The following is a 16875-nucleotide window of genomic DNA, read 5'->3' on the forward strand; positions in this document are numbered from 1 at the left end:
TGCCCCACTGGTGTATCCTTTGAAATCTTCGTAAGAAGAACATGAGAAATGGCTATTGACCATTATACAACGAAGCATAAAGTTTTCCATGACAATTTCCAGTATGCGGTACAAAACCATTACTTTCTGCTTTCTAGTAATTCTGGACGTGTATTTCAGAAGAATCACAGCTGAAATGTCAAAGCAATATAACAAGTAAGAATGCTCAGACACTTTATTTAGAATAACATTGCTCTTATTGTTTATTCACAACGTGGCCAAGCTGGGGATAGCTCTTTAAGCACAACCAAACGCAAATTAATTCAACAGTATGCCATCAAGGTGTCGTGCATGTATCGCCCAACATGGCGGACACACGAGATATTGATCAGTCATTGTGTCATCCTTGTCACTTCATCACCAAACTTATACAGATTAGGGACGGTGGGGTATTCTTGTGGTCCTAGCATTCGCTTGTAACATCGAAAGCCCGTGTTTGATTTCCTACATGGATACAATGCGTGAATATTGCTAAAAGTGGCGTAAAACATAACTCAATCACTCATACATATTATGACACTGTAACAAGTGAACATCGCCTTCTGGCCATGGAGTGTACCACTATACGTTGTGTTCTCATTGGTATAGAAAGACTGTACTTACTGTTGCAGCCATTTCCCGTCCAGCGAGCTTTACATGAACAGTGACCGTTTGCCGTGTTACACGTTGACCTACACCCAGCTCCACACGGTGTACAGGATTGCCCGTCCTTGTAATAGCCGCCACTGCATGCTGTAAATTAACACAATGTTTTCCAATGAGAAGTAGATTTTGTACGAAACATCGTGAGCGTTGTATGGCTAGCATACTGTATCGTTGGGTACTGTAGGACCGGTACTTCCAGTGTTTTGTGTTATACTTGAAAACAACTCACATAAAATGATAGCAATAATATTTTGCTTCACTGTGCGATGATATCTGGTGTATTCTCAGCACCGGTGCCGGCAAAATTAGAATCAACCGAAATAATTGTGAAACGATCCGTTTATTAGCCAGAAAAGAGCAGAGAACCTTCAGTATCACAGTAGCATTTAAGTACCATACAGTTATGCATAATGAACTGCTCATGCCACAGCAACGCACTGCATCAGTATATATGATACAAAAAGAATACCAGTTTCAAATGAATTTTCAACGTATTTTTCCAACTGATGCAGTTACGAAAAATCTAGGCTCTTCACGTCTGTCTTCTGGAGCAATGCCAAAAGATCCAGGTCAGCTAATATTTGATTTGCAATAGTGAGGATTCCAGGGTTTCGCTAAAAGGATCATGCCCCACTGGTGTATCCTTTGACATCTTCGTAAGAAGAACATGAGAAATGGCTATTGGCCATTATACAACGAAGCATAAAGTTTTTCATGACAATTTGCAGTATTCCGTACAAAACCATTACTTTCTGCTTTCTAGTAATTCTGGACGTGTATTTCAGAAGAATCACAGCTGAAATGTCAAAGCAATATAACAAGTAAGAATGCTCAGACACTTTATTTAGAATAACATTACTCTAATTGTTTATTAACAACGTGGCCGAGCTGGGAATAGCTCTTTAAGCACAACCAAACCTCACATTAATCCAACAGTATGCCATCAAGGTGTCGTGCATGTATCGCCCAACATGGCGGACACACCAGATATTGATCAGTCATTGTGTCATCCTTGTCACTTCATCACCAAACTTATACAGATTAGGGACGGTGGGGTATTCTTGTGGTCCTAGCATTCGCCCGGGTTTGATTCCCTACATGGATACAATGCGTGAATATTGCTAAAAGTGGCGTAAAACATAACTCAATCACTCATACATATTATGACACTGTAATAAGTGAACATCGCCTTCTGGCCATGGAGTGTTCCACAATGCGTTGTGTTCTCATTGGTATAGAAAGACTGTGCTTACTGTTGCAGCCATTTCCCGTCCAGCGAGCTTTACATGAACAGTGACCGTTTGCCGTGTTACACGTTGACCTACACCCAGCTCCACACGGTGTACAGGATTGCCCGTCCTTGTAATAGCCGCCACTGCATGCTGTAAATTAACACACATTGTTCCAATGAGAAGTAGATGTTGTACGAAACTTCGTGAGCGTTGTATGGTTAGCATACTGTATCGTTGGGCACTGTAGGACCGGTACTTCCAGTGTTTTGTGTTATACTTGAAAACAACTCACATAAAATGATAGCAATAATATTTTGCTTCACTGTGCGATGATATCTGGTGTATTCTCAGCACAGGTGCCGGCAAAATTAGAATCAACCGAAATAGTTGTGAAACGATCCGTCTACTATTAGCCAAAAAAGAGCAGAGAACCTTCAGTATCACAATAGCATCTAAGTACCATACAGTTATGCATAATGAACTGATCATGCCACAGCAACGCACTACATCAGTATATATGATACAAAAAGAATACCAGTTTCAAATGAATTGTCAACGTATTTTTCCAACTGATGCAGTTACGAAAAATCAGGGCTCTTCACGTCTGTCTTCTGGAGCAATGCCAACAGATCCAGGTCAGCTAATATTTGATTTGCAATAGTAAGGATTCCAGGGTTTCGTTAAAAGGATCATGCCCCACTGGTGTATGATTTGAAATCTTCGTAAGAAGAACATGAGAAATGGCTATTGACCATTATACAACGAAGCATAAAGTTTTCCATGACAATTTCCAGTATTCGGTACAAAACCATTACTTTCTGCTTTCTAGTAATTCTGGACGTGTATTTCAGAAGAATCACAGCTGAAATGTCAAAGCAATATAACAAGTAAGAATGCTCAGACACTTTATTTAGAATAACATTGCTCTTATTGTTTATTCACAACGTGGCCAAGCTGGGGATAGCTCTTCAAGCGCAACCAAACGCAAATTAATCCAACAGTATGCCATCAAGGTGTCGTGCATGTATCGCCCAACATGGCGGACACACCAGATATTGATCAGTCATTGTGTCATCCTTGTCACTTCATCACCAAACATATACAGATTAGGGACGGTGGAGTATTCTTGTGGTCCTAGCATTCGCTTGTAACATCGAAAGCCCGGGTTTGATTCCCTACAGGGATACAATGCGTGAATATTGCTAAAAGTGGCGTAAAACATAACTCAATCACTCATACATATTATGACACTGTAACAAGTGAACATCGCCTTCTGGCCATGGAGTGTACCACTATGCGTTGTTTTTCTTATTGGTATAGAAAGACTGTGCTTACTGTTGCAGCCATTTTCCGTCCAGCCAGCTTTACATGAACAGTGACCGTTTGCCGTGTTACACGTTGACCTACACCCAGCTCCACACGGTGTACAGGATTGCCCGTCCTTGTAATAGCCGCCACTGCATGCTGTAAATTAACACAATTGTTCCAATGAGAAGTAGACAATCATTGTTAACTGAGTATTTTGTACCAAACATCGTGAGCGTTGTATGGCTAGCATACTGTATCGTTGGGCACTGCAGGACCGTACTTCCAGTGTTTTGTGTTATACTTGAAAACAACTCACATAAAATGATAGCAATAATATTTTGCTTCACTGTGCGATGATATCTGGTGTATTCTCAGCACAGGTGTCGGCAAAATTACAATCAACCGAAATAATTGTGATACGATCCGTCTACTATTAGCCAAAAAAGAGCAGAGAACCTTCAGTATCACAGTAGCATTTAAGTACCATACAGTTATGCATAATGAACTGCTCATGCCACAGCAACGCACTACATCAGTATATATGATACAAAAAGAATACCAGTTTCAAATGAATTTTCAACGTATTTTTCCAACTGATGCATTTGCGAAAAATCTAGGCTCTTCACGTCTGTCTTCTGGAGCAATGCCAACAGATCCAGGTCAGCTAATATTTGATTTGCAATAGTGAGGATTCCAGGGTTTCGCTAAAAGGATCATGCCCCACTGGTGTATCCTTTGAAATCTTCGTAAGAAGAACATGAGAAATGGCTATTGACCATTATACAACGAAGCATAAAGTTTTCCATGACAATTTCCAGTATGCGGTACAAAACCATTACTTTCTGCTTTCTAGTAATTCTGGACGTGTATTTCAGAAGAATCACAGCTGAAATGTCAAAGCAATATAACAAGTAAGAATGCTTAGACACTTTATTTAGAATAACATTGCTCTTATTGTTTATTAACAACGTGGCCAAGCTGGGGATAGCTCTTTAAGCACAACCAAACGCAAATTAATTCAACAGTATGCCATCAAGTGTCGTGCATGTATCGCCCAACATGGCGGACACACGAGATATTGATCAGTCATTGTGTCATCCTTGTCACTTCATCACCAAACTTATACAGATTAGGGACGGTGGGGTATTCTTGTGGTCCTAGCATTCGCTTGTAACATCGAAAGCCCGTGTTTGATTTCCTACATGGATACAATGCGTGAATATTGCTAAAAGTGGCGTAAAACATAACTCAATCACTCATCCATATTATGACACTGTAACAAGTGAACATCGCCTTCTGGCCATGGAGTGTACCACTATGCGTTGTGTTCTCATTGGTATAGAAAGACTGTGCTTACTGTTGCAGCCATTTCCCGTCCAGCCAGCTTTACATGAACAGTGACCGTTTGCCGTGTTACACGTTGACCTACACCCAGCTCCACACGGTGTACAGGATTGCCCGTCCTTGTAATAGCCGCCACTGCATGCTGTAAATTAACACAATGTTTTCCAATGAGAAGTAGATTTTGTACGAAACATCGTGAGCGTTGTATGGTTAGCATACTGTATCGTTGGGTACTGTAGGACCGTACTTCCAGTGTTTTGTGTTATACTTGAAAACAACTCACATAAAATGATAGCAATAATATTTTGCTTCACTGTGCGATGATATCTGGTGTATTCTCAGCACAGGTGCCGACAAAATTAGAATCAACCGAAATAGTTGTGAAACGATCCGTCTACTATTAGCCACACAAGAGCAGAGAACCTTCAGTATCACAGTAGCATTTAAGTACCATATAGTTATGCATAATGAACTGCTCATGCCACAACAACGCACTACATCAGTATATATGATACAAAAAGAATACCAGTTTCAAATGAATTGTCAACGTATTTTTCCAACTGATGCAGTTACGAAAAATCTAGGCTCTTCACGTCTGTCTTCTGGAGCAATGCCAACAGATCCAGGTCAGCTAATATTTGATTTGCAATAGTGAGGATTCCAGGGGTTCGCCAAAAGGATCATGCCCCACTGGTGTATCCTTTGAAATCTTCGTAAGAAGTTCATGAGAAATGGCTATTGACCATTATACAACGAAGCATAAAGTTTTCCATGACAATTTCCAGTATGCGGTACAAAACCATTACTTTCTGCTTTCTAGTAATTCTGGACGTGTATTTCAGAAGAATCACAGCTGAAATGTCAAAGCAATATAACAAGTAAGAATGCTCAGAGACTTTATTTAGAATAACATTGCTGTAATTGTTTATAAACAACGTGGCCAAGCTGGGGATTGCTCTTCAAGCACAACCAAACCTCACATTAATCCAACAGTATGCCATCAAGGTGTCGTGCATGTATCGCCCAACATGGCGGACACACCAGATATTGATCAGTCATTGTGTCATCCTTGTCACTTCATCACCAAACATATCCAGATTAGGGACGTTGGGGTATTCTTGTGGTCCTAGCATTCGCTTGTAACATCGAAAGCCCGGGTTTGATTCCCTTCATGGATACAATGCGTGAATATTGCTAAAAGTGGCGTAAAACATAACTCACTCACTCATACATATTATGACACTGTAACAAGTGAACATCGCCTTCTGGCCATGGAGTGTACCACTATGCGTTGTGTTCTCATTGGTATAGAAAGACTGTGCTTACTGTTGCAGCCATATCCCGTCCAGCGAGCTTTACATGAACAGTGACCGTTTGCCGTGTTACACGTTGACCTACACCCAGCTCCACACGGTGTACAGGATTGCCCGTCCTTGTAATAGCCGCCACTGCATGCTGTAAATTAACACACATTGTTCCAAAAAGAAGAAGACAGTCATTGATAAACTGGGTATTTTGTAAGAAACATCGTGAGCGTTGTATGGCTAGCATACTGTATCGTTGGGCACTGCAGGACCGGACTTCCAGTGTTTTGTGTTATACTTGAAAACAACTCACACAAAATGATGGCAATATTTTTTTGCTTCACTGTGCGATGATATCTGGTGTATTCTCAGCACAGGTGCCGGCAAAATTAGAATCAACCGAAATAGTTGTGAAACGATCCGTCTACTATTAGCCCAAAAAGAGCAGAGAACCTTCAGTATCACAATAGTATTTAAGTACCATACAGTTATGCATAATGAACTGATCATGCCACAGCAACGCACTACATCAGTATATACGATACAAAAAGAATTCCAGTTTCAAATGAATTTTCAACGTATTTTTCCAACTGATGCATTTGTGAAAAATCTAGGCTCTTCACGTCTGTCTTCTGAAGCAATGCCAAAAGATCCAGGTCAGCTAATATTTGATTTGCAATAGTGAGGATTCCAGGGTTTCGCTAAAAGGATCATGCCCCACTGGTGTATCCTTTGAAATCTTCGTAAGAAGAACATGAGAAATGGCTATTGACCATTTTACAACGAAGCATAAAGTTTTCCATGACAATTTCCAGTATTCCGTACAAAACCATTACTTTCTGCTTTCTAGTAATTCTGGACGTGTATTTCAGAAGAATCACAGCTGAAATGTCAAAGCAATATAACAAGTAAGAATGCTCAGACACTTTATTTAGAATAACATTGCTCTAATTGTTTATTAACAACGTGGCCAAGCTGGGGATTGCTCTTCAAGCACAACCAAACCTCACATTAATCCAACAGTATGCCATCAAGGTGTCGTGCATGTATCGCCCAACATGGCGGACACACGAGATATTGATCAGTCATTGTGTCATCCTTGTCACTTCATCACCAAACGTATACAGATTAGGGACGTTGGGGTATTCTTGTGGTCCTAGCATTCGCTTGTAACATCGAGAGCCCGGGTTTGATTCCCTACATGGATACAATGCGTGAATATTGCCAAAAGTGGCGTAAAACATAACTCACTCACTCATACATATTATGACACTGTAACAAGTGAACATCGCCTTCTGGCCATGGAGTGTACCACTATGCTTTGTGTTCTCATTGGTATAGAAAGACTGTGCTTACTGTTGCAGCCATTTCCCGTCCAGCCAGCTTTACATGAACAGTGACCGTTTGCCGTGTTACACGTTGACCTACACCCAGCTCCACACGGTGTACAGGATTGCCCGTCCTTGTAATAGCCGCCACTGCATGCTGTAAATTAACACCAATTGTTCCAATGAGAAGTAGATTTTGTACGAAACATCGTGAGCGTTGTATGGTTAGCAACTGTATCGTTGGGCACTGCAGGACCGGACTTCCAGTGTTTTGTGTTATACTTGAAAACAACTCACATAAAATGATAGCATTAATATTTTGCTTCACTGTGCGATGATATCTGGTGTATTCTCAGCACAGGTGCCGGCAAAATTAGAATCAACCGAAATAATTGTGAAACGATCCGTTTATTAGCCAGAAAAGAGCAGAGAACCTTCAGTATCACAGTAGCATTTAAGTACCATACAGTTATGCATAATGAACTGCTCATGCCACAGCAACGCACTACATCAGTATATATGATACAAAAAGAATACCAGTTTCAAATGAATTTTCAACGTATTTTTCCAACTGATGCAGTTACGAAAAATCTAGGCTCTTCACGTCTGTCTTCTGGAGCAATGCCAAAAGATCCAGGTCAGCTAATATTTGATTTGCAATAGTGAGGATTCCAGGGGTTCGCTAAAAGGATCATGCCCCACTGGTGTATCCTTTGACATCTTCGTAAGAAGAACATGAGAAATGGCTATTGACCATTATACAACGAAGCATAAAGTTTTTCATGACAATTTGCAGTATTCCGTACAAAACCATTACTTTCTGCTTTCTAGTTATTCTGGACGTGTATTTCAGAAGAATCACAGCTGAAATGTCAAAGCAATATAACAAGTAAGAATGCTCAGAGACTTTATTTAGAATAACATTGCTGTAATTGTTTATTAACAACGTGGCCAAGCTGGGGATTGCTCTTCAAGCACAACCAAACCTCACATTAATCCAACAGTATGCCATCAAGGTGTCGTGCATGTATCGCCCAACATGGCGGACACACGAGATATTGATCCGTCATTGTGTCATCCTTGTCACTTCATCACCAAACATATACAGATTAGGGACGGTAGAGTATTCTTGTGGTCCTAGCATTCGCTTGTAACATCGAAAGCCCGGGTTTGATTTCCTACAGGGATACAATGCGTGAATATTGCTAAAAGTGGCGTAAAACATAACTCACTCACTCATACATATTATGACACTGTAACAAGTGAACATCGCCTTCTGGCCATGGAGTGTACCACTATGCGTTGTGTTCTCATTGGTATAGAAAGACTGTGCTTACTGTTGCAGCCATTTTCCGTCCAGCGAGCTTTACATGAACAGTGACCGTTTGCCGTGTTACACGTTGACCTACACCCAGCTCCACACGGTGTACAGGATTGCCCGTCCTTGTAATAGCCGCCACTGCATGCTGTAAATTAACACAATTGTTCCAATGAGAAGTAGACAATCATTGATAAACTGAGTATTTTGTACCAAACATCGTGAGCGTTGTATGGCTAGCATACTGTATCGTTGGGCACTGCAGGACCGTACTTCCAGTGTTTTGTGTTATACTTGAAAACAACTCACATAAAATGATAGCAATAATATTTTGCTTCACTGTGCGATGATATCTGGTGTATTCTCAGCACAGGTGTCGGCAAAATTACAATCAACCGAAATAATTGTGATACGATCCGTCTACTATTAGCCAAAAAAGAGCAGAGAACCTTCAGTATCACAGTAGCATTTAAGTACCATACAGTTATGCATAATGAACTGCTCATGCCACAGCAACGCACTACATCAGTATATATGATACAAAAAGAATACCAGTTTCAAATGAATTTTCAACGTATTTTTCCAACTGATGCATTTGCGAAAAATCTAGGCTCTTCACGTCTGTCTTCTGGAGCAATGCCAACAGATCCAGGTCAGCTAATATTTGATTTGCAATAGTGAGGATTCCAGGGTTTCGCTAAAAGGATCATGCCCCACTGGTGTATCCTTTGAAATCTTCGTAAGAAGAACATGAGAAATGGCTATTGACCATTATACAACGAAGCATAAAGTTTTCCATGACAATTTCCAGTATGCGGTACAAAACCATTACTTTCTGCTTTCTAGTAATTCTGGACGTGTATTTCAGAAGAATCACAGCTGAAATGTCAAAGCAATATAACAAGTAAGAATGCTCAGACACTTTATTTAGAATAACATTGCTCTTATTGTTTATTCACAACGTGGCCAAGCTGGGGATAGCTCTTTAAGCACAACCAAACGCAAATTAATTCAACAGTATGCCATCAAGGTGTCGTGCATGTATCGCCCAACATGGCGGACACACGAGATATTGATCAGTCATTGTGTCATCCTTGTCACTTCATCACCAAACTTATACAGATTAGGGACGGTGGGGTATTCTTGTGGTCCTAGCATTCGCTTGTAACATCGAAAGCCCGTGTTTGATTTCCTACATGGATACAATGCGTGAATATTGCTAAAAGTGGCGTAAAACATAACTCAATCACTCATACATATTATGACACTGTAACAAGTGAACATCGCCTTCTGGCCATGGAGTGTACCACTATACGTTGTGTTCTCATTGGTATAGAAAGACTGTACTTACTGTTGCAGCCATTTCCCGTCCAGCGAGCTTTACATGAACAGTGACCGTTTGCCGTGTTACACGTTGACCTACACCCAGCTCCACACGGTGTACAGGATTGCCCGTCCTTGTAATAGCCGCCACTGCATGCTGTAAATTAACACAATGTTTTCCAATGAGAAGTAGATTTTGTACGAAACATCGTGAGCGTTGTATGGCTAGCATACTGTATCGTTGGGTACTGTAGGACCGGTACTTCCAGTGTTTTGTGTTATACTTGAAAACAACTCACATAAAATGATAGCAATAATATTTTGCTTCACTGTGCGATGATATCTGGTGTATTCTCAGCACCGGTGCCGGCAAAATTAGAATCAACCGAAATAATTGTGAAACGATCCGTTTATTAGCCAGAAAAGAGCAGAGAACCTTCAGTATCACAGTAGCATTTAAGTACCATACAGTTATGCATAATGAACTGCTCATGCCACAGCAACGCACTGCATCAGTATATATGATACAAAAAGAATACCAGTTTCAAATGAATTTTCAACGTATTTTTCCAACTGATGCAGTTACGAAAAATCTAGGCTCTTCACGTCTGTCTTCTGGAGCAATGCCAAAAGATCCAGGTCAGCTAATATTTGATTTGCAATAGTGAGGATTCCAGGGTTTCGCTAAAAGGATCATGCCCCACTGGTGTATCCTTTGACATCTTCGTAAGAAGAACATGAGAAATGGCTATTGGCCATTATACAACGAAGCATAAAGTTTTTCATGACAATTTGCAGTATTCCGTACAAAACCATTACTTTCTGCTTTCTAGTAATTCTGGACGTGTATTTCAGAAGAATCACAGCTGAAATGTCAAAGCAATATAACAAGTAAGAATGCTCAGACACTTTATTTAGAATAACATTACTCTAATTGTTTATTAACAACGTGGCCGAGCTGGGAATAGCTCTTTAAGCACAACCAAACCTCACATTAATCCAACAGTATGCCATCAAGGTGTCGTGCATGTATCGCCCAACATGGCGGACACACCAGATATTGATCAGTCATTGTGTCATCCTTGTCACTTCATCACCAAACTTATACAGATTAGGGACGGTGGGGTATTCTTGTGGTCCTAGCATTCGCCCGGGTTTGATTCCCTACATGGATACAATGCGTGAATATTGCTAAAAGTGGCGTAAAACATAACTCAATCACTCATACATATTATGACACTGTAATAAGTGAACATCGCCTTCTGGCCATGGAGTGTTCCACAATGCGTTGTGTTCTCATTGGTATAGAAAGACTGTGCTTACTGTTGCAGCCATTTCCCGTCCAGCGAGCTTTACATGAACAGTGACCGTTTGCCGTGTTACACGTTGACCTACACCCAGCTCCACACGGTGTACAGGATTGCCCGTCCTTGTAATAGCCGCCACTGCATGCTGTAAATTAACACACATTGTTCCAATGAGAAGTAGATGTTGTACGAAACTTCGTGAGCGTTGTATGGTTAGCATACTGTATCGTTGGGCACTGTAGGACCGGTACTTCCAGTGTTTTGTGTTATACTTGAAAACAACTCACATAAAATGATAGCAATAATATTTTGCTTCACTGTGCGATGATATCTGGTGTATTCTCAGCACAGGTGCCGGCAAAATTAGAATCAACCGAAATAGTTGTGAAACGATCCGTCTACTATTAGCCAAAAAAGAGCAGAGAACCTTCAGTATCACAATAGCATCTAAGTACCATACAGTTATGCATAATGAACTGATCATGCCACAGCAACGCACTACATCAGTATATATGATACAAAAAGAATACCAGTTTCAAATGAATTGTCAACGTATTTTTCCAACTGATGCAGTTACGAAAAATCAGGGCTCTTCACGTCTGTCTTCTGGAGCAATGCCAACAGATCCAGGTCAGCTAATATTTGATTTGCAATAGTAAGGATTCCAGGGTTTCGTTAAAAGGATCATGCCCCACTGGTGTATGATTTGAAATCTTCGTAAGAAGAACATGAGAAATGGCTATTGACCATTATACAACGAAGCATAAAGTTTTCCATGACAATTTCCAGTATTCGGTACAAAACCATTACTTTCTGCTTTCTAGTAATTCTGGACGTGTATTTCAGAAGAATCACAGCTGAAATGTCAAAGCAATATAACAAGTAAGAATGCTCAGACACTTTATTTAGAATAACATTGCTCTAATTGTTTATTAACAACGTGGCCAAGCTGGGGATTGCTCTTCAAGCACAACCAAACCTCACATTAATCCAACAGTATGCCATCAAGGTGTCGTGCATGTATCGCCCAACATGGCGGACACACGAGATATTGATCAGTCATTGTGTCATCCTTGTCACTTCATCACCAAACGTATACAGATTAGGGACGTTGGGGTATTCTTGTGGTCCTAGCATTCGCTTGTAACATCGAGAGCCCGGGTTTGATTCCCTACATGGATACAATGCGTGAATATTGCCAAAAGTGGCGTAAAACATAACTCACTCACTCATACATATTATGACACTGTAACAAGTGAACATCGCCTTCTGGCCATGGAGTGTACCACTATGCTTTGTGTTCTCATTGGTATAGAAAGACTGTGCTTACTGTTGCAGCCATTTCCCGTCCAGCCAGCTTTACATGAACAGTGACCGTTTGCCGTGTTACACGTTGACCTACACCCAGCTCCACACGGTGTACAGGATTGCCCGTCCTTGTAATAGCCGCCACTGCATGCTGTAAATTAACACCAATTGTTCCAATGAGAAGTAGATTTTGTACGAAACATCGTGAGCGTTGTATGGTTAGCAACTGTATCGTTGGGCACTGCAGGACCGGACTTCCAGTGTTTTGTGTTATACTTGAAAACAACTCACATAAAATGATAGCAATAATATTTTGCTTCACTGTGCGATGATATCTGGTGTATTCTCAGCACAGGTGCCGGCAAAATTAGAATCAACCGAAATAATTGTGAAACGATCCGTTTATTAGCCAGAAAAGAGCAGAGAACCTTCAGTATCACAGTAGCATTTAAGTACCATACAGTTATGCATAATGAACTGCTCATGCCACAGCAACGCACTACATCAGTATATATGATACAAAAAGAATACCAGTTTCAAATGAATTGTCAACGTATTTTTCCAACTGATGCAGTTACGAAAAATCAGGGCTCTTCACGTCTGTCTTCTGGAGCAATGCCAACAGATCCAGGTCAGCTAATATTTGATTTGCAATAGTAAGGATTCCAGGGTTTCGTTAAAAGGATCATGCCCCACTGGTGTATGATTTGAAATCTTCGTAAGAAGAACATGAGAAATGGCTATTGACCATTATACAACGAAGCATAAAGTTTTCCATGACAATTTCCAGTATTCGGTACAAAACCATTACTTTCTGCTTTCTAGTAATTCTGGACGTGTATTTCAGAAGAATCACAGCTGAAATGTCAAAGCAATATAACAAGTAAGAATGCTCAGACACTTTATTTAGAATAACATTGCTCTAATTGTTTATTAACAACGTGGCCAAGCTGGGGATTGCTCTTCAAGCACAACCAAACCTCACATTAATCCAACAGTATGCCATCAAGGTGTCGTGCATGTATCGCCCAACATGGCGGACACACGAGATATTGATCAGTCATTGTGTCATCCTTGTCACTTCATCACCAAACGTATACAGATTAGGGACGTTGGGGTATTCTTGTGGTCCTAGCATTCGCTTGTAACATCGAGAGCCCGGGTTTGATTCCCTACATGGATACAATGCGTGAATATTGCCAAAAGTGGCGTAAAACATAACTCACTCACTCATACATATTATGACACTGTAACAAGTGAACATCGCCTTCTGGCCATGGAGTGTACCACTATGCTTTGTGTTCTCATTGGTATAGAAAGACTGTGCTTACTGTTGCAGCCATTTCCCGTCCAGCCAGCTTTACATGAACAGTGACCGTTTGCCGTGTTACACGTTGACCTACACCCAGCTCCACACGGTGTACAGGATTGCCCGTCCTTGTAATAGCCGCCACTGCATGCTGTAAATTAACACACATTGTTCCAATGAGAAGTAGATGTTGTACGAAACTTCGTGAGCGTTGTATGGTTAGCATACTGTATCGTTGGGCACTGTAGGACCGGTACTTCCAGTGTTTTGTGTTATACTTGAAAACAACTCACATAAAATGATAGCAATAATATTTTGCTTCACTGTGCGATGATATCTGGTGTATTCTCAGCACAGGTGCCGGCAAAATTAGAATCAACCGAAATAGTTGTGAAACGATCCGTCTACTATTAGCCAAAAAAGAGCAGAGAACCTTCAGTATCACAATAGCATCTAAGTACCATACAGTTATGCATAATGAACTGATCATGCCACAGCAACGCACTACATCAGTATATATGATACAAAAAGAATACCAGTTTCAAATGAATTGTCAACGTATTTTTCCAACTGATGCAGTTACGAAAAATCAGGGCTCTTCACGTCTGTCTTCTGGAGCAATGCCAACAGATCCAGGTCAGCTAATATTTGATTTGCAATAGTAAGGATTCCAGGGTTTCGTTAAAAGGATCATGCCCCACTGGTGTATGATTTGAAATCTTCGTAAGAAGAACATGAGAAATGGCTATTGACCATTATACAACGAAGCATAAAGTTTTCCATGACAATTTCCAGTATTCGGTACAAAACCATTACTTTCTGCTTTCTAGTAATTCTGGACGTGTATTTCAGAAGAATCACAGCTGAAATGTCAAAGCAATATAACAAGTAAGAATGCTCAGACACTTTATTTAGAATAACATTGCTCTAATTGTTTATTAACAACGTGGCCAAGCTGGGGATTGCTCTTCAAGCACAACCAAACCTCACATTAATCCAACAGTATGCCATCAAGGTGTCGTGCATGTATCGCCCAACATGGCGGACACACGAGATATTGATCAGTCATTGTGTCATCCTTGTCACTTCATCACCAAACGTATACAGATTAGGGACGTTGGGGTATTCTTGTGGTCCTAGCATTCGCTTGTAACATCGAGAGCCCGGGTTTGATTCCCTACATGGATACAATGCGTGAATATTGCCAAAAGTGGCGTAAAACATAACTCACTCACTCATACATATTATGACACTGTAACAAGTGAACATCGCCTTCTGGCCATGGAGTGTACCACTATGCTTTGTGTTCTCATTGGTATAGAAAGACTGTGCTTACTGTTGCAGCCATTTCCCGTCCAGCCAGCTTTACATGAACAGTGACCGTTTGCCGTGTTACACGTTGACCTACACCCAGCTCCACACGGTGTACAGGATTGCCCGTCCTTGTAATAGCCGCCACTGCATGCTGTAAATTAACACCAATTGTTCCAATGAGAAGTAGATTTTGTACGAAACATCGTGAGCGTTGTATGGTTAGCAACTGTATCGTTGGGCACTGCAGGACCGGACTTCCAGTGTTTTGTGTTATACTTGAAAACAACTCACATAAAATGATAGCAATAATATTTTGCTTCACTGTGCGATGATATCTGGTGTATTCTCAGCACAGGTGCCGGCAAAATTAGAATCAACCGAAATAATTGTGAAACGATCCGTTTATTAGCCAGAAAAGAGCAGAGAACCTTCAGTATCACAGTAGCATTTAAGTACCATACAGTTATGCATAATGAACTGCTCATGCCACAGCAACGCACTACATCAGTATATATGATACAAAAAGAATACCAGTTTCAAATGAATTTTCAACGTATTTTTCCAACTGATGCAGTTACGAAAAATCTAGGCTCTTCACGTCTGTCTTCTGGAGCAATGCCAAAAGATCCAGGTCAGCTAATATTTGATTTGCAATAGTGAGGATTCCAGGGGTTCGCTAAAAGGATCATGCCCCACTGGTGTATCCTTTGACATCTTCGTAAGAAGAACATGAGAAATGGCTATTGACCATTATACAACGAAGCATAAAGTTTTTCATGACAATTTGCAGTATTCCGTACAAAACCATTACTTTCTGCTTTCTAGTTATTCTGGACGTGTATTTCAGAAGAATCACAGCTGAAATGTCAAAGCAATATAACAAGTAAGAATGCTCAGAGACTTTATTTAGAATAACATTGCTGTAATTGTTTATTAACAACGTGGCCAAGCTGGGGATTGCTCTTCAAGCACAACCAAACCTCACATTCATCCAACAGTATGCCATCAAGGTGTCGTGCATGTATCGCCCAACATGGCGGACACACGAGATATTGATCAGTCATTGTGTCATCCTTGTCACTTCATCACCAAACATATACAGATTAGGGACGGTAGAGTATTCTTGTGGTCCTAGCATTCGCTTGTAACATCGAAAGCCCGGGTTTGATTTCCTACAGGGATACAATGCGTGAATATTGCTAAAAGTGGCGTAAAACATAACTCACTCACTCATACATATTATGACACTGTAACAAGTGAACATCGCCTTCTGGCCATGGAGTGTACCACTATGCGTTGTGTTCTCATTGGTATAGAAAGACTGTGCTTACTGTTGCAGCCATTTTCCGTCCAGCGAGCTTTACATGAACAGTGACCGTTTGCCGTGTTACACGTTGACCTACACCCAGCTCCACACGGTGTACAGGATTGCCCGTCCTTGTAATAGCCGCCACTGCATGCTGTAAATTAACACAATTGTTCCAATGAGAAGTAGACAATCATTGATAAACTGAGTATTTTGTACCAAACATCGTGAGCGTTGTATGGCTAGCATACTGTATCGTTGGGCACTGCAGGACCGTACTTCCAGTGTTTTGTGTTATACTTGAAAACAACTCACATAAAATGATAGCAATAATATTTTGCTTCACTGTGCGATGATATCTGGTGTATTCTCAGCACAGGTGTCGGCAAAATTACAATCAACCGAAATAATTGTGATACGATCCGTCTACTATTAGCCAAAAAAGAGCAGAGAACCTTCAGTATCACAGTAGCATTTAAGTACCATACAG

General features: G+C 40.7%; 2 protein-coding genes across 2 annotated transcripts in view; both read right to left on the minus strand.

Moving 5' to 3' along the window:
• The window catches only part of LOC124129149 (receptor-type tyrosine-protein phosphatase epsilon-like), a 117535-nt gene that overhangs the window by 26786 nt on the left and 73874 nt on the right, over positions 1-16875 (minus strand). The gene's annotated exons all lie outside the window — the stretch shown is intronic.
• LOC125382122 overlaps positions 1-16875 on the minus strand; it is a 36918-nt gene that overhangs the window by 6270 nt on the left and 13773 nt on the right. Inside the window, exons 10-22 of the mRNA XM_048400381.1 lie at positions 16411-16539; positions 15102-15230; positions 13788-13916; positions 12479-12607; positions 11165-11293; positions 9870-9998; positions 8538-8666; positions 7229-7357; positions 5895-6023; positions 4582-4710; positions 3252-3380; positions 1938-2066; positions 643-771 (exon numbers count right to left, since the gene is read on the minus strand). Coding sequence (XP_048256338.1) covers positions 643-771; positions 1938-2066; positions 3252-3380; positions 4582-4710; positions 5895-6023; positions 7229-7357; positions 8538-8666; positions 9870-9998; positions 11165-11293; positions 12479-12607; positions 13788-13916; positions 15102-15230; positions 16411-16539 — 1677 coding nt within the window. The remainder of the gene's footprint in view (positions 1-642; positions 772-1937; positions 2067-3251; positions 3381-4581; positions 4711-5894; positions 6024-7228; positions 7358-8537; positions 8667-9869; positions 9999-11164; positions 11294-12478; positions 12608-13787; positions 13917-15101; positions 15231-16410; positions 16540-16875) is intronic.

This window comes from Haliotis rufescens, unplaced genomic scaffold, assembly GCF_023055435.1.
Source record: "Haliotis rufescens isolate VD_foot unplaced genomic scaffold, xgHalRufe1.0.p SCAF_2, whole genome shotgun sequence".
In the NCBI taxonomy this organism is placed as follows: Eukaryota; Metazoa; Mollusca; class Gastropoda; order Lepetellida; family Haliotidae; genus Haliotis; species Haliotis rufescens.